At 42.0% G+C, this 22,316-nt stretch overlaps 1 protein-coding gene across 1 annotated transcript in view; it reads right to left on the bottom strand.

The window, feature by feature from the left end:
• Positions 1-3,697: 3,697 nt before the first annotated feature.
• PLEK (pleckstrin) overlaps positions 3,698-22,316 on the bottom strand; it is a 78,353-nt gene continuing 59,734 nt past the window's right edge. Inside the window, exons 5-9 of the mRNA XM_029593587.1 lie at positions 21,219-21,403; positions 19,027-19,131; positions 12,778-12,861; positions 11,130-11,199; positions 3,698-5,464 (exon numbers count right to left, since the gene is read on the bottom strand). Coding sequence (XP_029449447.1) covers positions 5,325-5,464; positions 11,130-11,199; positions 12,778-12,861; positions 19,027-19,131; positions 21,219-21,403 — 584 coding nt within the window. The 3' untranslated portion in view covers positions 3,698-5,324. The remainder of the gene's footprint in view (positions 5,465-11,129; positions 11,200-12,777; positions 12,862-19,026; positions 19,132-21,218; positions 21,404-22,316) is intronic.

Consider the following 22,316-nt stretch of genomic DNA (forward strand, 5'->3'; position numbering starts at 1 on the left):
AATCCTTTTGTCTTCAGCCGGCGCCATTTTGCAAAATGGCCGCCGCAAAATGGCGGCGGCCATAGACAAAAACGATTCGACGCAGGAGGTCGTTCCGGACCCCCGCTGGACTTTTGGCAAGTCTTGTGGGGGTCAGGAGGTCCCCCCAAGCTGGCCAAAAGTTTCTGGGAGTCCAGCGGGGTTCAGGAAGCGATTTCTTGCCGCGAATCGTTTTCCGTACGGAAAATGGCACCGGCAGGAGATCGACTGCAGGAGGTCGTTCAGCCGCGGTCCGGAACCCCCGCTGAACGACCTCCTGCAGTCGATCTCCTGCCGGTGCCATTTTCCGTACGGAAAACGATTCGCTGCAAAAAATCGCTTCCTGAACCCCGCTGGACTCCCAGAAACTTTTGGCCAGCTTGGGGGGGCCTCCTGACCCCCACAAGACTTGCCAAAAGTCCAGCGGGGGTCCGGAACGACCTCCTGCGTCGAATCGTTTTTGTCTATGGCCGCCGCCATTTTGCGGCAGCCATTTTGCAAAATGGCGCCGGCTGAAGACAAAAGGATTCAATTGAGGGGGCCGTTCCGGACCACCGCTGGATCCCCAGGTAATTTAAAGCATTTGGGGGGGGTTCGGGAGGGTGGGGGATTTAATTTAAAGGGTCGGGGGTGGGTTTTAGGGGGTTTTAGTGTGCCGGTTTTCCTGCCCTCCCCCTTCCCCCGATTTACGATTTTTTAACGATAAATCGGGGGAATTGGTATTGTATCGTGGCCCTAACGATTTTTGACGATTTAAAATATATCGGACGATATTTTAAATCGTCAAAAAACGATTCACATCCCTATAAGATACTAAGCTGGTCGGGCTTGTCTTTCAACCTGTGCGAACAGTGCAACTCCACTGGGCTCTGCAACTGCAGGGGCTCCTGAGTGCTTGCACCAGAACAGGCCTAAATATCAGATGATAGAAGGCCTTTTCCCCCCTACCTTTTACTTTTTTTCGTCCTTGTTTCCAAACTTACTTCAGCCCTGGGGCTGAAGTAAGTTGCACGCACCGGCCGACTGCCGGCGCGCGATCCCAAGCACAGCAGCAAATGGCCGCTGTGCCTGGAGACTCTGGCCCCACCCCTGCCCTGCCCCTAGACCACCCCGGACTCTCCCCACCACTTTTTGCAAGCCCCGGAACTTACATGCGTCCTGGGGCTTTATACGTGTCGCCGGGCCTTTTTAAAATAGGCCCGGTGTGCGTAACCTTTTTAAAATCCGGCCCTCTGCCTCGTGCACAGCTTTTTTCTCACCTCAGTCCCTCGTCAGGGTGTTTAAGAAGAACCAGTGAATGGTTACACAAAGACTACAGCAGCAACAGCATAGAGGTGTAAGGAGAAAGTTTGTCTTGACCAGTGTGGAAAAACTGCAACGCATCGAAATGAATGGGAGCTGCATGGCACTGGAAACCCTCCAAGACAGATTTACTCTGCCTGAGACTGGTCTAAATATATTTGGGACACTCATCTCCCAGAAGTGAATGAATATTGCATATGTATTTTGGGTGAATCAGAGTCAGGATGCAAGTCCATGGGCAGCAAAAAGGGAATTCATGAAGCAGCTAGAGTGACCCCCATCTCTTGTGCAACCTAAATTACTTTTTTTAGACTGTGACCAATTCACCCACCCTTCCTCTTCCTCCCACCCCCTGAGCAAATATCTGGTGAATATCCTCTTTTCTGACAGTCAAAATGTGTCTAAATCCTGACACTCACCTTTCCAGAGGTCAAAATATTTGAGCTGAATCAATCCCCGGATTGTGCTGCTTTCTGAAAAGCAGAGCATGGCCTGCTTTAGAGATTCCCTTTGGCAGTGCAACACAGAGATTGTGAACACTTAGTTTGTAACAGAAATATCAATAAGTCAAATGGGCGTTGTGCTGACATATATCATATTATACATCTGCAGATAATAGAAATAGCCCCATGTGCTTATTTTAGCCTTCAGAGGTTGCATCTGACAAGGTGACTTTCTAATAAAAAAAACTGTGGAAGCATTATTTATCAAGACATTTTTGAATAGACACTACTTATTGAATATTTAAGAATGTTATTGAACAAAGAATAACAAATTCTGAGGAAGAAAAGCATGAGAGGTTTGAAAGGCTAGAGCACCAAAATGCCCATGCTGGCTAAATAAAAGCTCTCTCACTGTTTGAGTCTGCAGTTCTGAAATGTATTTTTATATATGCTGTAAGCCGCATTGGGCCGCCTGAAAGCTTTGAAAAGGTGGCATATAAATGCAAGATTAGATTAGATTAGATCTCATCAGTTAGAATATCTGAATACAGATTGTAGAATAAATGGGTAACCCATAATATGAGATAAGATAAAAGCGACTTGTTAGAGCAGGTTTCATGAATAGTTTTATTTCCTGTAGATGAAAACTTTGCAAGTGAGTTTTTAAGGATGAAATTCACCAGACCAATATTTTCTAAGCAGATATCAAAACAGCTTTTGGTAAATAATACTCAGTATTAGGGGTGTGCATTCGTTTCCTATGTATTTGTAATCCGCAATGTAAAGGGCCATATTCATTGTATTCCCCACGAATTCAACGAATCTTCGCCGAATTATTCGGCCGTCTAAAAGAGCCAATTTAAACAAACCCCCCCCCCACCCTCCTGACCCCCCCAAGACTTACCAAAACTCCCTGGTGGTCCAGTGGGGGGTCCGGGAGCCATCTCCTGCACTCACACCTTCTGCTGCCGGTATTCAAAATGGCGCCAATAGCCTTTGACCTACTATGTCACAGGGGTTACTGGTGCCCTGTCACATGGTAGGAGCAATAGATGGCCGGCACCAGGAGGGTCCCCCAAGACTTGCCAAAAGTCCCTGGTGGTCCACTCAGGGGTCCGGGAGCGATCTCCTGCACTCGGGCCGTTGGCTGCCAGTGATCAAAATGGCGCCGATAGCCTTTGTCCTCACTATGTCACAGGGGCTACTGGTGCCATTGGTCAGCCCCTGTCACATGGTAGGAACACAAGATGGCACCGGCCATCCATTGCTCCTACCATGTGACAGGGGCTGACCAATGGCACCGGTAGCCCCTGTTACATAGAAGGTCAAAGGCTATTGGCGCCATTTTAAATACCGGCAGCCGACGGTGTGAGTGCAGGAGATGGCTCCCGGACCCCCCGCTGGACCACCAGGAAGTTTTGGTAAGTCTTGGGGGGGGGGTCAGGAGGGTGGGGGGTTGTACTTAATTCAGTTTTAGCCGGGAAATGAATAAGAATTAACGCATGTATGTATTGGGGGCCCCCCCTTACCAAATGCAACGTATCTGCCCCCCGACGAATGCGAATCCCGAATGCAACGTATGGCGTCCCTCTGCACATCCCTACTCAATATTATCATAACTTTTACAGATCCTAATGTAATCATTTACCCAATAAATTTGGGCTGTACAAGTCTCAGTTTCAGCCAAAAGCCTGGTGGAGGGGGGCTAGGGGTACATGAGTTCCCACAGAGCTTTCCACTGCAAACTCCCCACTGGGATGAATGAGCGGAAAGTTAAGCTAAACTCCTCGAGTGGACTTTGCTGGGATGGCCCCGTTGCCAAATCTTTTCGCTTCTTCATTTATTTATTTTATTTATTTATTTTATGTACCGTCAATCTGTAGACAATCTAGACTTGGTAAAGGAAAAACAATAAAAATTAAAATAAGTAAACACAAAGTTTAAAAAATTCATTTAAAATAGTAAATACATGAGCCGAAAATAAAAATTATCTAAAATAAAATATCTAAAAATAAAATAAAATATCTAAAAAAGTTTGTCATAAAAAGACACTTCTGACCATTATTTACTGCTAAAACCATTGTATTAAAGTATCACAAGCATATCTGACTGCTAATTACTGCTTAACCATTACTTTAGAAGTATCACAGGCGTATCTGTCTGCTAGGGCAGGGAGGCGACAATTTATTCAAAACCATTTATACCCCACATGATCATAAACTGCTTTCAATACAATGTTGTAAGGGACTTTCTTTGTGGGTAAAAGCTCTTTGAAAATTGCCCCCATAATGCACAGCTAAGAAAAACACTATTTTTTATTCTCGTTCACAAATGCATTGTCACCCACTCCTGCCTTCTGCAAACATCAGTTTCCAAGGCAGTATATTTATTCATTTATAAGTGTATTCAGTATTCAAACACAACAAATGAACAGTTAATTATAAATAGAGCTTCTGGTTTTCGATTTAAATTGCTAAACTATGATTAAAAATAAAACTACGTAAAGTTGGCTCTATCAGTTTATACCAAAAAAACCACTGTATCTTGACTTCTGGCAGCCACCTGAAGTGGCTACCTGAAGTGGCCCAAGGCAGCCAAAGAGTGCAACCACCCCCACCTCCCAATGTGAAGAGGTCATGCTGTGGGGGCTTGACTGCTGGGGCTGTGCTGGAAGGGATGTGAGTGCTGGGCTGTTGCTGGGGGGAGGGGGGCAATCTATAGCAATTGTGATTACTGTGGCTGTAGGCAAGGGGGTGTGCTGAGGGGGATCTAGGGGCAGACAATATTAAGTCTCTCATTATTCTTTAATGGCGGGAGTGCTGGGCTATGGTTAGGGAACTGAGGGCTGAGCGGAATTGTAGAAATCAAAGTTATTGCGTGCATATTTTTTTCCTTTTTTTTTTTTTGGACAGAATAATGAATAAATGTTTTATTTTAGAGCAAAGGAAATTATAGAAAATGTTGCACATTACAACATTTAAAAAAAATAACCTTGAGTGTGAAAAAAATTTAAATTGCCAAAAACAATGATCCCACTCTTTTATATTGCTGAAGATAAACATTAGTCACACTTTGATGTGTGAAGTTTGGCATCCTCAGAAATATGCAGTTCATTCTGTCACACTGAAACATTATTTCAGCAATATAAAAGAGTGGGATCATTATTTTTGGCATATTAACTCTACATGCTGAGTGTTTGAATTAACCAGAAAAGGATCTCGGACTGTGAAAACACAACAAACACTGGGTTTTAGTACCATAAAATAATTCCTAATTCGCTGGAAAATAAACACCTAAATTTACAATTTATGATCACCTAAAACCAGAAGCCCTAATTATAAGATTCCTATGTCTGTTGCCTTACTGAAGTGCAGGAAGGGTAGCATGAAACACCTCATTGCTTCTGCTAGAATAACATGGACAGGCCATAGCTTAAGAGTGAAATCAACAACATCATTTTTTATTCATGAGCTCTCTCCAGTGTGGAAACAGAAATACTTTGTAGATGAAACAGTGTGTTGAGTTTGGAGGGAGCAGTGTTATGCTTCTGTTGTTCAGTCTCTATTTACCAGTCTTAGAAACAACTTGCACTGCTTTGATCCACTCTGTACGCTCAGTTGGTGTACCAGCCTGGAGGTAATAATGAATTTCATTGGCTGTAATAATTTCAAACAGGTTGCCTTCAACTTCAGATTTCTTGGCTAGAAAAAAAAGGAAACAAGCAATGATTTAGAGCTTGTTTTTGTCTGTCTGCTGTCTATAATTTGTATTTCCCCCAAAGTCTACTAAGGGTCGGCTGATTTGGCAAGTTTCCCAGCAAAAGTGCAGTGCATTGTGGTTTAGAATACCTATGTTTGACAGAATATCTGTATTTGGTTTTCTGGTTCCCCAGACTATGAATTCCTTGAGCAATACAGAGTTAATGTGTCTGGACACTGAGAAAGGAGTGCAATATCTTCATATTACACAAGCATATCTTTTCCAGATTATAAAGTTAGTAATGGAACAGCACTGTTGAAAAATGGCTGATGGCTTTGGTCTAAAAGTAGGCCTTACATCCATCCTTCAAGTTAGCGAGCAATGTCTGGCCCGTTATTGGAGACTGCTGCTCTGGCAGGCACTGATTGGAGTTGGGGAAAAACAAAATGATCAAACTTAAGAGAATAGTAGTTTTGCTCTCTAGAAGAACAATATCCAGGTGCACATAAAAGTGGAAAAAGTAATTATAATTTTTAGTTTCATATGTTTAGTGCTCCATTGCATTATCTAGATTCTACTGAACCATGTCTTCCACTTTACAAAATCCACCTAGGTTTGCCAACTTTCAACCATGAAAATTCTGACTACTTGGAGATACTGTGTAATATCTTCAACAGCGTCTTCCTACAACTTTTATTGCTGTCACTTCCACTCTTAAAATAAACTGTACTATCCAACATGAAATACAAGCTACATGACTCCAAACCATGCTTAGAAAAGTTCCTACAGTGTCAGTCATAGACGGTGCTCTCTGGTATCATGCAGGGGATGTGGATTCAAAGCTGAGGGGGCCTGGGCATGCTATGGAAGTAGCATGCACATGCCCAGGGAGGAAGGAAAGATGGCTGCCACTGCCAGCAAATCAGCAGGATTCAGGGTATACTTCTAGTACTTGGTCTGATAAAGGTTAATTGTGCCAGCTGAGCAGTGCTGGGCCATCAGAAGGAGTGGAAAAGACAATAGGCCAGCTGGAGTGTCAGACCCAGGGAACATCAATGCATCTCAGCAGGGTATGAGGGTACCAGCGTTTTCTGCCGCTATTGTAACAACAGCAGCTCCCCTAAGTTTTTACATGGCTGCTAGCCTACGGCTATCGCAACCCCTGGATTACCCAGGGTAGCAGTTGGTCCAGTGATGGGCCTAAGAGGATAAATGCTGTGTGGTGGTGGGGAGGAGGACAAAAGAGACAACATGAAAAAAGGACATAGACATAGGGGTACATTTCCAAAAGCTTAGCCTGTATCTGTGTATGAAAATAAGGAGTTACATGTGTAGAATGGCTGAATGCACTTAAGTGGATATTTAATCACCTAATACTACATGTGTACATTCATATGCTCACAAACTTGGTTGCCTAAAAAAGAGGCATTCAGAGGCGTTATGGAAATATATATTAGGTGTATGCACATGCCATATATTTTGAAAAGGTGCATGCATAGACAGAAGGTGCTAAACCCTGAAAACCCCACGTTTTGCATCTCCTACATGGATGTTCATTTAGTTAGCTGCATAACACCATGATTTTCATATTCAAATTAGATGGGCACCTTATGTTTGAAAACTGCTTTCTACAGGTCTGTAATTATGTAGTGAAGCACCATATTGAAAATGTAACCCATACTACCTTAAAATCTAAAATAAAATCTAATATCTGACCCGAAAATAAAATTTCTCTTCATCTTAGTTATGCTTTTCCTCAGCATCAGCCTTACTCACAATAGTGCATTAAGCATTAGCATGCCAAAACATGCATGATTTACCGCAGGTCCCATTATTTCCTAAGGGACCTGTTGTAAGTATGCACCTTCGTGAATAGGAGTGCATAGGCTTTCAGTCTCTGCTGTGATCTTGTCTGTCTCCTTCTTTCTTTGCTGGCTTATAAGAACATAAGATATGCCATACTGGGTCAGACCAAGGGTCCATCAAGCTCAGCATCTTGTTTCAAACAGTGGCCAATCCAAGACACAAGTACCTGGCATGTACCCAAACATTAATTAAATCTCAAGCTATTATGCCTTACTGATTAATAGCAGTTTATGGATTTTTCCTCTAGGAACTTATCCAAACCTTTTTAAAACCCAGTTACACTAACTGCTGTAACCACATCCTCTGGCAATGACTTCCAGAGCTTAACTATGTGTTGAGTGAAAAAGAATTTTCTTTAATTTGTTTTAAATGAGCTACTTACTAACTTCATGGAGTGCCCTTTAGTCCTTCTATTATCTGAGAGAGCAAATATTCGATTTATATTAACCTGTTCAAGTCCTTTCATGATTTTGTAGACCTCTATCATATCCCACCTCAGTCGTCTCTTCTCCAAACTGAACAGCCCTATCCTCTTTAGCCTTTTCTCATAGAGGAGTCGTTCTTTGTATCTGTTTTCCCTTCTCCATCTTTCCCTTTCTCTGTCTCTTTGAAATATCTCTTTTATGTCACATTTTCCATTTCGTTCCCCTACATTACTGCCTTTTCACATCTCCATATTTCCCCTACTTCATTTCTCCACTTCCCTTTCTCCAACTGACTTTCATCTACAGTCTCAGCCATCCACTTTCCCTCCCCCCTCCAAGCCTTCATCTCCCTCTTTCTGCCTCTCCCAGCTATGTCCATCACTCTTCATTTTTCACTCCTCCATCTGTCTCTCTGTCTCTCCCAGTCATCACTTTTTTGTCACATATTTGCCTGCCATGCAGCCTCTCCATAATCTTGTCTTGCCTGCTATTACTCCTCCTCACCTGCACAGGCCTTCAGCGAGCTTTACCACCAACCTTGCTAAGCTCCTTCTCGCTGTTCTCGCCCCACCCAAGCTCCAGCCCTATGTAACCGAGTCTTGTCAGTACACCTTTGCCTCTTCATAGAATCACCCATGGCTCTTTGACTTGGCCACTCTTGTCTTGTACCTTGCCTTATGGCATCCAGGCCTTCTTGTATTCTACTCTGTGCCTTGTGGCCTACTTTAGGCTTTGCATTGCCTTGCTTTGCCTTCTGGCCTTCAGGACTACTCTGTTTTCTTGTATCTTGTCTTGTGGCCTATCCAGGTCTCTCTATACCTAGGGGCCTTCAGGCCTATAGCCTAGTAGCCTTTTAGCCTCCAGCCTTGCTGCCTTCGGGCTTTTATGTTTCTTGTTCTGTGTTGTCTTGCCTACTCCTTATCTAGTCCTGTCCTGTCTGCTATGTCCAATCCTGTATTTGGTTGGTCTTGACCTGCCCTGCCTAGTATCCTATCCCTGCCTTGTTCTTCTTTGCCTTGCCCCTGCCCCAATTCATGCCCAGGATCCTTGCCCTGTCTGTGTCTGTATACTGCCTCCAGCCCTTGTCCAGTCTCCAGCTCCAGTATCCAGTCTAACCCTACTCCAGCCTGTCTCTGTCCACAGTACCAGTCCAGCCTTCCAACCTTGCCTCATCCAACTTTGCCAGCGTTCTAGATTCCCACCTCCAGCTTTGCTTGTTCAGCCTTGCTGCAGCCTCTCCAGCCTTGTTCTAGACTGTTCGGACTCACCATGATGTACTGCTGCTGCAAAGACCTAGAACCCTAGGGCTCAACCTGTAGGGGAGGTGGCTGGCTAGGCTGTTTAGCTCAGAGTCTTGCCTTGCAGTCCTGCATTGCTCCTATGGTGGATTACCCAGACTCCAGGAACTGTGATAGTTTCCTTTCTCACTCTTATACCTCTTCTCCCTTATTCAGCCCAGTTTTTCTTCATTCCAGCCTGTTTTCTCTTACTGTTTCTGTCCCACTCCTCACTTCTTGATGCTTCCTTTCTTGTCCTCTTTTGTCCATGTATTACAGCTTTTTTTCTCTATGCCAATCCAAGCTTTCTTCCCTCTTTCCTCTCTCCATCTCTATTTCTCCATCTGTCTCCTTCCTCTCCTTATTCCTCACATCTTTACCTCTTCCTATCTCCTTTCCATATCTCTTCCATCCCTTTTCTGATTTCCTCATCTCATTTTCTCCCTCATTCAGATCCATCCATCTCCCTTCTTTTCAACTGCTAGCTTTCCTTCTCTATGTCCATTTCTCTGCTTCTGTCCCATCCCTCCATCTCCATTTCTCCCATCCTTCCCACCTCCTTCATTTCTCTCTCCTTCACCCAGTTTGATCCCTACTCTCCTATCCATAAGCTTGATCCCTCATTTGATACTGGGTGCCCCTCTCCTTCCCTTTTCCCAGCTCAATCCTGGGTCCTCACTTTCTCTCTTCTCTATCCCTCCTGCATCCCAGGTTATTTTTGCTCTCTCTACCATGTTTCTTTCTCTCTCCTCTTTCCCCACCCCATCCAAGGTTATTCTCACTGCTCTCTCCCTACTCCATTTCATCCATAGTCATTTTCACTCCCCACACCTTGGGTCCTCCTATCTCCTCATCCCATCCTACTTCAGGTTCTCAGGATTCCTTGCTCCCTCTGATACCAAATCCTCCCTGGCCAACAAGAGGAGTAAGGTACTCTACCACTTGTAGCCCTCCTCTGGCAGCCTCATGGTTTAAACCACACAGGGCTCTTTAGATTTTGTGTTAATGAGATAAGGAGTCCCATGTGGTCTAAACTAGAATCATTTGGCTAGCCGACAGAGGAGGCTACAAGCAGTACTACACTCCATCTATTGGTCAGGGAAGGAGGGAGGAACAAAGACCCAAGACAGAATGGGTTGATCAGAGGGGGAAGGAAAAACGAGATAATGGCCAAATGATTCAGAAGAGAAACGGGACCTGAGTTGAGAAGGAGAGTGTTTACACCATCAGCTACAGGGCTAAATCCAGACCTTTTGCCCTCCTTCTGGCTTCTGGACACAAACCTTTTAAACTTTACTGTCAAAATTGGGAACCCTAAGGTACCAGGGAGGATGGTATGAAACATGTCCTCTACTTTAAGATGTCTTGTTTTCATGTCATTAAAGATTACTCCAATTTCTCATTGCTTTGGTTTTCAATATCCAATCAATTATTTTTAATCCTCACGCCTGGGAGAAATGCACTAGTAAAAGTAAAGAACTATTTGGAAAGAAAGTGAAAAAATACACCAGAAATGTGGATCTGGCTGTAATGCTTCTCCCTGCCTTAGGAAAATGTAAGCCTAACAATTCAGAAGCACAGCTCCATTAAGAATTTTCATAGTATGCAATGGAGCCTTAGGAGCAGTTCCTTAGGTTTCAGCGGGCTCCTTGGAACCATGCCATTTATGAGCTGGTGATAACATTTTTAATGGAGCGAGAAGCTAAATTGTACAACTGAGGCAAATTTACTAAAGACCAAAAATAAAGTCACAGCTATGCGTGTTGTTGATTCCTATGCCCATGTTTACCCAATGAAGGCTGGGCAATTTTTAGAAAGCCAATCTGCCCGGGTAGTTGGATTTTGATAATTTCCCCCGTAGCCTGAAGCCTCCAGAAAGGCCTGCTGGTTCATGTGAAGGAACGCTGCACTTGCTTTGGCTTCATTACATGGTTATGCAGGCACCTAGATTTCAAGGGCAAATGCCATAATCTGGTTTACCGATGCCCTCTTCTTTTTTTGGCACCATGCATTACCAATTGATAACATTAACAGACTAATGCTATTTTTGTACAGAAAACAGCAAATACTGTGATCATGTTTGCAAAGATTGCCCTTACCATCAGATATGTCCTCCACTGCAGTTACTACACAACCTCGCAAATGAATGGCACCAAGTGGATCCTCTCCCTGTAGAAAGCCCAAACAAGACAATTTTCATTGGTCCAAAAGTCCAGCACTTCGACTTCAATGGCATCACTTTTCCAGTTCTATTTACAGACCTAAACATCACTGCTGGCAAATGTTACAGTCTTAGTTGACATCCTTATGCTTTCATAGTTTGGGCACTACCACTATTGTATATTTGCTTATTTTTAAATGGCTGATAAAAAAAAAACCCCACAAGTACTATGATTTGTTTATATGCCATGGCTCTGTGGCAAAATCCTTTGCTGCACAGTTCAACAAGACGACAAGAAAACGTTAACAATGCCTGGTGAGATCAAAAGCATGCTCTAGCCCCCTGAAACACTTGAATAAAGTATTCCATTTTACTCAATTTTTAAAGCATAGGTTTTTTGGATCCAACTTCTATTCTACAGCCCTCGCCTGCACCTTAGAATTTCCTGGAGCTGGGCCAATTGTCCGGTTAAAATGAAACTTCCACATTTCTATAATGGAACAAACTGTTGCATGATAAATGACTTCATAGTTTAGGGTGGGGGGAGTACGAAATGTACTTTTGTGCGCTGAACAATAATGCCACCATTATGCAAAGTTCTTTCCTCCTGGAAGAACTAGGATCTAGTGGATTTGTTTCATTATTGAATCCTACACGGTTTTCAAAATTAAAACATATACAGTATGAGGAGATAGGAAAATAAAGCTATATTTTCCATCCTTTGGATCATTTAAAAACCTTTTAGATCTAGAATAAGCCTATTCTGGGGTTCCAAAACCTCATTCTATATTGCATTCTGACTTTCCCTCTTGTAAGAAATAAAATCGTGTACAGTTCTCATGTAACTTGCCTACAAAAGAGTTTGAAACCTCTTCCATTTGAACTTCAGATACATTTATTTAACTATGGGTTTCAAACTCATTACTGAGAGAAGTAAATAAGAACTGTACTAAAGAAGTTTCAAACTGAAATAGACGTGAGTTAAGGAGATGAGGACTGCACTAGACCTAGAGCAAGCAATCAGAAGGGTTAAAGTCTCCTTTAACCAAATTATCCATGCAGGGGCAAATTTTCTAACTGCCCACATTGATGCAAAGTCCATAGGTACTTTTTACCCGCTGCCTTTGCACTCATTTTTGAAGGGAAAGTACCCCTGGACTTTTATTTTGAAACTTGCCGTGGGTACAAAGCATGCACGCTCACTTGCACCTGCTTTCTGCATGAGCAGAATTTTGCTGGAAAAGTGTGCACATAGATTGGAAACGTACATACCTAGATGTGAAAATGCAGTCTACACATGCACGTTTCCTCACATTTCCAGAGATTCCTCTTCTCAATGTGGCTAAAAATAGTTCATTATGGAACAACGTGCTTACTTTTAGCTGTATCGAGGGTGTATTGTGTTTTTCCCACATGGCTTTGAAAATTGTCCTCACATAGTTATGTTCTTCTATATTGTGGCTAAGAGAGAGAATATCCTTAAAAACTGAAATACTGTGCCTTTGCTAACAGTGCGCATCTAGGCAATCAATCTCTGCTTGATTTTTGTTCTTGTTTGGAAGTTTTTAGATGCAAATGAGTCTCACCCCAGCAGGATCATAGTAGTGCATGTATGCAGGGTCATCTCTTAAAACGAACTTTCGGACTTTCCAATTTTTCCTCCGATGCCCCTATGAAAAGAAATTAAACAGGAACATGAGCCTAACCAAGGAAGGGAGTCATTTTTCAAAGAGTGATGGGCCGTTATCATGTGCATTGGGGCACATTGTCGCACTTGATAACGCCCTAATGCATGCGATAATGACTGCATCGCGACTTTAACATTTAAATGAGGGAAAGGGGCAGGGTTACAGTGGGGTTTGGGTGGGGTAAAAAAAATGTTTATGCCGGTACCAATGTGGGCGATGTTTTACATATTCTCGCCGGCAGTAGCTCCAGAAATAACAACACCTTTTGCAGTGGGGCTATGGGGGCGATAGTGTGTGGCACAGCTGCAACTGCAGTGGGCAAAAATGCACCGCCATGATGCTGCCGGCTGCACTCTATCGCCCCCCCCCCCCCCGCCCCTTTTCTGGCCACGGCTCATCATTCCGCTATATTTATAGCAGAAAGATAAATCCTACAGCAAGTTTGCCTTGTTTATGTATCTAAGATCATAAGAACATAAGAACATAAGAAATTGCCATGCTGGGTCAGACCAAGGGTCCATCAAGCCAAGCATCCTGTTTCTCCAACAGAGGCCAAAACCAGGCCACAAGAACCTGGCAACCACCCAAATACTAAAAAGATCCCATGCTACTAATGCAATTAATAGCAGTGGCTATTCCCTGTGGGGTAGATTTTCAAATAGCGCGAATTGGCCTACTTTTGCTGGCGCATCAGGCGCAAGCAAAAGTAAGCTGGATTTTAGTAGATATGCGCGGAGCCGCACGTATCTGCTAAAAACCTGGATCGGCGCGCGCAAGGCTATTGATTTTGTATAGCCGGTGCGCGCCGAGCCGCGCAGCCTACCCCCGTTCCCTCCGAGGCCACTCCGAAATCGGAGCGGCCTCGGAGGGAACTTCCTTTTGCCCTCCCCTTACCTTCCCCTCCCTTCCCCTACCTAACCCACCCACCCGGCCCTGTCTATGCCCCCCCCTTACCTTTGTCGGGGGATTTACGCCTCCCAGAGGGAGGCGTAAATCCCCGCGCGCCAGTGGGCCTCTTGCGCGCTGGGACGCGACCTGGGGGCGGGTACAGAGGGCGCGGCCACGCCCCCGGACAGCCCCGGGCCGTAGCCACGCCCCCATACCCGCCCCCAAAACACTGCCGACACGCCCCCTAAACGCCACGACGACCGGGCCCGCCCCCCGACACGCCCCCCTCGGAGAACCCCGGGACTTACGCGAGTCCCGGGGCTCTGCGCGCGCCGGTAGGCCTATGTAAAATAGGCTCACCGGCGAGCAGGGCTCTGAAAATCCGCCCCTAAGTAAACTAGAGAAAAAGTCAAACAGAACTATGAGGAGCAACAAATTGCTGAACTTGTAATTCAAATGTCCACATTGACTGGGGTTGTAAATTGCTATGGAAAATATTGGTGATGCTAACACTATTTTAATTTTGAGCATTTACATTCAAAGCATCTTTGCAAATAATTTGAAAAAAAAAAAAAAAGAAGCCATTGATACAAATATCTTAGTTTTTATATCCTTTAGGCTCTTAACATTTTGCATATACCCATGTGACATATGTATACATTTCTCATGAGATTCTGCACAGAAGTGCCCCACAATTTAGTTAGATTCACGATGGTATGACTAAATAGGAAAATCCTATTGAAGAATGTGAATTTTTATTATTCTAATTATTAACTGAATTATCTAAAAATAGTTGAGAGCAATGCTGCTTCAACCCTCTACTTGAGGTTAAAAAGAGAAGAAGTAACTGCTTCTATTTTTACTGCGAAAGATACAAGAAGATGAATAATAGGATTCAGACTACAGTGAAACAGTGGCAGAATGGATCATCAAAGAAATGAGTGTTATGAACTTTTATTGATGTGAAATGAGGAGGGATAAATGTGTGATTTTTTATAGAATTGAATTTGACAGACTTCTGTCTGTTTTAAACTAAAATATAGGCATGACGGACACCATCTTAAATGGTAACATTTGCTCCCTTCACTCACGATCTGAAGTTTTATATATGTTGTTCTGTTTTGTTTCTCAGTACTGAAGTGCAATTATGGCATCCATACATATGTCTTTGAAAAATTACTTTTAAAAAAGTTTCTTAACACATTTATTTATATTTAGCTCACACCTTTTCATTGGCAGCTCAAGGTGAATTATGTTCAGGTATAGTAGATACTTCCCTGTCCCCAGAGGGCTCACAGTCTAAGGCCCTGATGAATTAAGGCTTTTCTCCTATTATTTATCTATGGGGAGAAAGCTTAGTAAATAAGGCCCTATGTAGTGTAGACGTGTCCAAGGTCACAAGGAGCATCAGCAGGATTTGAAACCTTGGTTATCCCCCTTCTCTAACCTCTAGGCCACTCCTCCACTAGTCTACTTGCAATTAATTGTATATCATTGTGATTCATTACCCTTCCCTTTTCTAGTTATATATCAGAAATGTGCTCCCACAACATCCAAAATAGAACTTCAGGGGGCCTAGTTGAGCCTAGATGCCCAGTGTTCTACTTTTGTCTATTTTAGAGTAATCATTGTTGCAAAAGTGATTTCATTTCATATATTACTCATATACAGCACACCAATATGACCAATATAGCTGCTCAAGGCAGTTTACAACAAATTTAAGAATTAAATTAAAACATTTTAGAACATATTTAAAACCATTTTAAACATAAAATTAAACAAAATAAAATAAAATAAAGGAGAAATGACATTTCCACCTCTCACTTCTTCCACATTACTGTTTTACTCACTAGACAAATTTCATCATTTGGAAAAAGGCAAGTTTTTACTTTTTTTTCTAAACTGCAAATAGTTTGTTTCCAAATTAATTTTCCCAAGCAGTAGATTCCAAAACTCTGCACCACCAACTGCAAACATTCTCTTAAGAATAATTCCTTTACCTAATTTCTTCCTTGAAGGAATCTTAAAGAGAACACCTTTTGTCGATGTCAAGTTCCTTTTTGGGAAATAATGTCTCAACATTCGCTGTAAATATCCCACTCCTTTACTTCTCAATGCCTTAAAAATCAATGTCCGAACTTTAAACTGAATTTGTCATTTCACTGGAAGCCAATGTAATTGAATATAAGATCATAAGAACAGAAGATATGCCATCACTGGGTCAGACCAAGGGTCCATCAAGCCCAGTATCCCTTCTCCAACAATGGCCAATCCAAGTCACAAGTACCTGGTAAGTACCCAAACAAAAAGATCCCAAGCTACTAATGCCATCAACAAGCAGCAGCTATTCCCTTTTGATTAATAGCAGTTTATGGACTTCTCCTCCAAGAACTTATACAAACCTTTTTTAAACCCAGCTACACTAGTTGCCTTAGCCACATTCTCTGGCAAGGAATTCCAGAGCTTAAATGTGCATTGAGTGAAAAAGAATTTTCTACAATTTGTTTTAAATGTGCTACTTGCTAACTTCATGGAGTGCCCCCGATCCTTGTATTATCTGAAAGAATAAATAACCATTTCACATTTACCCATTCAAGTCCTTTCATGATTATGTAGATCTCTATAATATCCTCCCTATAATATCCTCTTCTCCAAGCTGAACAGCCCAAACCTTTTTACCCTGTCTTCATAGGGGAACCGTTCCATGCCCTTCATCATTTTGATTGCCCTTCTCTGCACCTACTCCAGTGCAACTATATCTTTTTTGAGATGCAATGACCAAAATTGTTCACAGTATTCAAGGTGTGGTCTAACCACTAATTAATACAGAAGCATTATGACATCCTCCATTTTATTAGCCATTCCCTTCCTAATAATTCTTAACGTTGTGTTTGCTTTTTTGACCGCCACATCATAAAGAGCCAATGATTTCAATGTAATATCAACTATGACACCCAGTTCTTTTTCCTGGGTGGTAACTCCGAAAATGAAACCTAACATCGTATAGCTACAGCATGGGTTATTTTTCCCTATATGCATCACTTTGCACTTGTCCACATTATATTTTATCTGCCATATGGATGCCCAATCTTCCAGTCTCGTAATGCTCTCCTGAAATTTATCACAATCCACTTGCGATTTAACTTCTCTAAATAATTTTGTGTCATCTGCAAATCTGATCACCTCACTCATTGTACCTCTTTCGAGATCATTTATATATATATTGAAAAGCACCGGTCCAAGTACAGATCCCTGAGGCACTCCACTCTTTACCTTTTTCCACTGTGAAAACTGATCATTTAATCCTACTCTCTGTTTCTAGTCTTTTAACAAGCTTGCAATCCACAAAAGGACATCTTCTCCTACCCCATGACTTTTTAGTTTTCTTGAAGCCTCTCATGAGGGACCTTATCAAACACCTTCTGAAAATCCTAATATACCACATTTACCAGTTCACCTTTAACCACATACTTATTCACCCCTTCAAAGAAATTTAGCAAATTTGTGAGCCAAGACTTCCCTTAGGTAAATCCAGTCTGGCTGTGACCCATTATCCATGTCTATCTGTATGTTCTGTGATTTTATTCTTTATAATAGTTTCCACGATTTTTCCCAGCACTGAAGTCAGACTCACTTGTCTTTAGTTTCCTGGATCACCTCTGGAGCCCTTTTTAAATACTGGCACAACAATGGAGACACAATAGTTTTTCTAGGGCAACCATAAACAATTCTTGCCGCCATATCCTGAACTATTTGTAATTGAGCAAACCCAAAAACAAGGCATTGTAGTAATCAATCAAGGGAGTGACGTATGCTTGAACAGCAGTCTGAAACGAGGACATACTCAATAGGGGACATAGTTTGTACATCTGATGAAATTTCTAACAAGCTCTCTGTGACACCCCTGCAATTTGTGAACCTAAATAAAAATTAAGGTCAAATACTCCCAAGTCCATTACCTTCTCAACTGCTCTAATGTCCCTTTTACTGACTTTCACTGACAAAGAAGACACTGACAGTAAATCTATGCTCCCCTTTATTCATAAGAACTCAGATTTATTTGCATTCAGTAATAAATGATTGACTGAAAACCAAGCACCTCTTCTTCCTCCTCCCTTCTACTCCCTTTATTTCTTGGGTCCATTGTAAGCCTTGCTGTCCTTTCACAGATATTAGTTTCATGCCCTCTCTCATCCCTCTGATCTTATTTTCCCCTCCCTCTATCCCTGGTTTTCCTTCTCTTCCTACAATGTATCTGGTTTTTCCCTCTTCCTCTGATATCCCCAGTCTTCTCCTCTCCTCCAAGATCCTGCAGCCGTCTTCTTCTCTTGTTGGCCTAGTAACTTCCTTACTCATCCCGGTATCATACTACACCTTCCTTTCCTCTTCTGATATCCTCTGCTTTCATCACCCATCCCTGTTTCCCCTGCCTTTCGTGCCCTTATATCCCCTAGTTGGAGACCCCCAACCTTCCTGACCTTGCACTCTGCTTTCATTGCCTGGCCCGGCAACCATTCTGTCATCCCTTCTGCTACATTTAATTCCCATTCTCTGAAGACAAGCAGTTCATTGTAGTCACACAATGAGTGATGTCATTGTTATGTGTCAGTTTTGACAGAGTTTCCAGAGCTCTTCAGGAATTTCCTATAGATGTGAGTACACATGGCAGTTCCTGTACTCCTACAGCTATACAGCATGTGTCAGTTCATTATTTTCTGCAATGAGCATTGGTCGTGTTATTCTCATTCAGTAGCAACATTTTCGCTGCATTTAATTCTCTAGAACTATTTTCTCTTCCAGTTTTCAGGTTAGTGTTTATCTCTTTCCTCCTTATCTTCTACTTAAGATATTTGGTGTTTCCTATTTTTTTCACTGTCCTGTGGACATGCCTACTTTCATGGTCTCTGACAGTTCTTCCAATCATGCTCCTCTTTCTCTGTTCAGTCTTCTATTTTCAGCTATTCATTTGCCTAGATTTAGGACTTTAAATTACGTACCTAGTCCTTAAAATCTGTACTAGGCTCCTAATATTTTTCCCTACCCTAACTCCACCTCTGTAGTCACCCACTTTTTAGGATCCTAAATTAGGCTCCTAGCAAAACTAGGAGCCTAAATTTAGGAACTCAATGCTAGTAAAAGTTCGAAAGGACCAATTTAGGAGCCTAACGCACAATATTAGGCTCCTGAACCCTTTGTAAATTGGCCTTATAATGTTTCATTATAAACACACACACACACACACAAAACACATATACTAACCTGTTTTAACAAGCATCCCTGCTTGACTATTGTCCCCCGGAATTCTTCCTTCTGGATTACATCCTCATCACTGGAATTTCCATCACAGAAGAACCCACTGTCCGGCTGTTTAAACAAGCAGGTGATCACAGTTCAGAAATCATGAAGAACAAGGGTAGCCAATTCCAATCCTCAAGAGTTACAAACAGGTCTGGTTTTCAGGATAATGAATATGCAGACGTATTTACAATGGAGGCAGTGTTTGCAAATATACTTCATACATATTTGTTGTGGATATTCTGAAAACCAGGCCTGTTTGTGGCTCTTGAGGATCAGAGTTGGCCACCCCAATGTACACGTTTACATTTTTTTTTTAAAGAAATGCATTACCTTGAGGATGATTCTCAAAACGTTGTATGCAGATAAATCTATGTTTACCTGAATAGAAAGCCCATTTGAATATTGCCCCCACTCAAAGTGGGTAAAAGGGGCAGGCTAAGCAAGCATATGTACGGATTTCATTTTGAAATTCCTTCGAGTAATTTAACGGGGATTCTTTGCACATGTTTCAAAGCAAATACAAAGTCCATGGGTACAAAGTTGTCTCAGATTGTCTCAGGGTGGCCTGAGATATTGTGGGCCCTGGCTGGGACTACTCTGCGACCGGACCTTTGTTTTCACCCCCGCCTAGTTCTAATTTTAAAAAGAGTCAAAGCCTCATGCTGTCAGTTGATAGGGTAGAGGGGAAGGAGGTGGGTCGGGGAAGGGTGGTGGGAGTGGAGTTCTTTTGGACCTTCTGCACTTTTAAGCCCTGCAGGACCTGGAGGTGACCTGAGCCAAGGGATAGGTGGGCTGCTGCAGGAGAGTGCATATAAGTCGGATTGATGCCATCCCTACAGCCCTGCTTTTTCCTCCTGGGTATTTTTCCCTCCTGTCCAATGCATGTGCTGTGTTCTTTGTTTAAAGATTGGTTGTTTTTTATGTTGCAGCTCGGGTCACCCGAGCTGGTATTTCAATTGTATTGGATCTTCGGTGTTCAGACTGATGGAAGCTGAATTGCACTATGGGGTGTGGGTTATGCCTCAGTGGCTGTGGTGGGCGCCTGATCTTTATTATTGCCTATAGGTCGAGTGGTATCTTGCTGAGGCATGGTGGATAAACCAGACTGAGTGGAAGGGGGAAAGCTTTAGGTGTGCCTCGGGTACTTTCTCGAATACAGTAGTGGCCTTTTACCACCAACTGTTGTTTGTATCTTATTGTGCTATGTTTTCTTGTAAGCAAAATGAGCTTGCAGACCCACAGGTACAAACTACTCCTAAGCCTTCATGTTCCATGGGGAGTATGAAAATGACCCTCTTTATGTTATGTTTCTCCAATATTTTGCTGGCCATCTTAATTTTAATGTTGTAAATTTGGGATAAAATGGGGATACTAGCTCAGTAATTCATGTGTGAAAAGGAAACCAAGCCATCACTTTACTGGTATTTAGAAAAAGGGTCTTGTTCCTTGCTTATTGTTGAATTACTAAATATAATCTCGATACTCTTCTAGATTTGGTTGTGGATTTGATATTGTGAAAAACAGTCGGAGAGCTTTTTGTTTTTGTCAATTACTAAATAAACCAGGCTTGACATTTCAGACTAATTTTTTTTAATTAACTTCAACAAGTGTAAACAAATTATAAAACTGAATAAAAGCCAGTTCCCCAAATTAGAATTTTATGGTAGAAGGTTATCGGTCAACTTTGAATAAAACAGTGGCATTCTATGCAATTTTAGACAGTAGTCACAACACAAAATCATTAAGTTCCCTCTTTTTCTCTTGATATTTATTTTATTCTTGAGGAGATGTGGCTTTAAAATTATTGTAAAACTTCATCCTACTTAGGCTTTTCAACTATTAGGAGAGTTCTGCTGTGCTAACTCTCTGTAGACCCCCATTCAAGCATCCCAACAATGCAGATGAGGTAGAACACAGCACAAACAGCTAAACAAATGAACATAAGGGTAGCAGGGTGAGGACACGCAGAACGTGTAGAAGTAAAAGAAATATATTAATTTAAAAAAACAGTGAGGGAGACCTAAGAATACTACCAAAAGAGGTAGCAAGAGAATACTGCTAGTACTGCCACTTAAAATTGAAAGGGCTGCTTCCTTTCTTGGCTTGACTTGGTTGTATCGTCACCATTACCGGCAACAGAAATGAGCACTCACAAAGTAATAATATGAATCCGGAAGGTCAAGGAATGTGGTTTCTGCCAGTCCTTCAGCAGCGTTCTTAGATATATCATCAGCAGGCTGGAGGTAACCCTCATTTAGTAAAGCGGATGCTAGCAGAAGAGCTTCCTGACGATTTCTAAGGGAGTTGTTTGACACTAGCCAATCCAGCACAGAGGTACCTGGTTACAACAACATAACTGATGCATTAGCATGATGGGAAAGGAAACAGAAAAGCAATATTGACAACTCATTGGGCATTCGCTAAAATATTTTCAGTGTTGATCAGAGAGCTTTGATAGTGGAAAATGAACTTCAGATCCAGCTGAACAAGTTGAAATTTTATTTATTTATTTATTTATTTATTTATTTAAAAACTTTTCTATACCGTCGTTCAGTAATACACCATCACAACGGTTTACAATTAGGCACGTACATAAGTTTGGTTTATAAATTTATCTAGAGGGTGCCAATCAATTTTTCGGTTACATGTTTCAATAATATATTCTATATGGAAAGTGGATTGGAATTTCCATTTATATGATTCATAGGATAATCATATACGTTTTATACGGTCTTTCTCTTAAATTAATACTTAATTATGATAAAAAATAATAAAGAAAGCAATTACGCTTTTAGGTGACTTTCAGCTGTGTGTAGGTGTTCTTACTCATCGATGTAAGGAGCAGAAGAATCGGTGCAGGTAGGATGGAAGTTATGTAATTACGAAAGCAAAAGGTAGACTTGAATGTAATGATACACACAGGAAACAACTCCAATAAACTTAATACATTCAACTACCTTGGCATGACCATACAAGAAGATGGAAAGTTAGAGAAATTAATCAAAGATGCCTTAAAGCAAATCAAGTATTAGGACAAATGGTATCCTCCTTGCTCTAACACAAACATATGCCTGCCTGGAAGTACCAAAGGCAATCTTTCAAGGCCATTTTTATTCAGCATTATGTTTTTGGTGTCAAACGTGAACTCTAACATCAATCCATGAACGGACCCTAACAACAACAGAAATGAGATGTTTTTAAGAATGGCACAAGGAGTGACACGAAGAGACAGAATCAGAAATATAAATCTT

Source organism: Rhinatrema bivittatum, chromosome 3 (genome assembly GCF_901001135.1).
Source record: "Rhinatrema bivittatum chromosome 3, aRhiBiv1.1, whole genome shotgun sequence".
NCBI lineage: Eukaryota > Metazoa > Chordata > Amphibia > Gymnophiona > Rhinatrematidae > Rhinatrema > Rhinatrema bivittatum.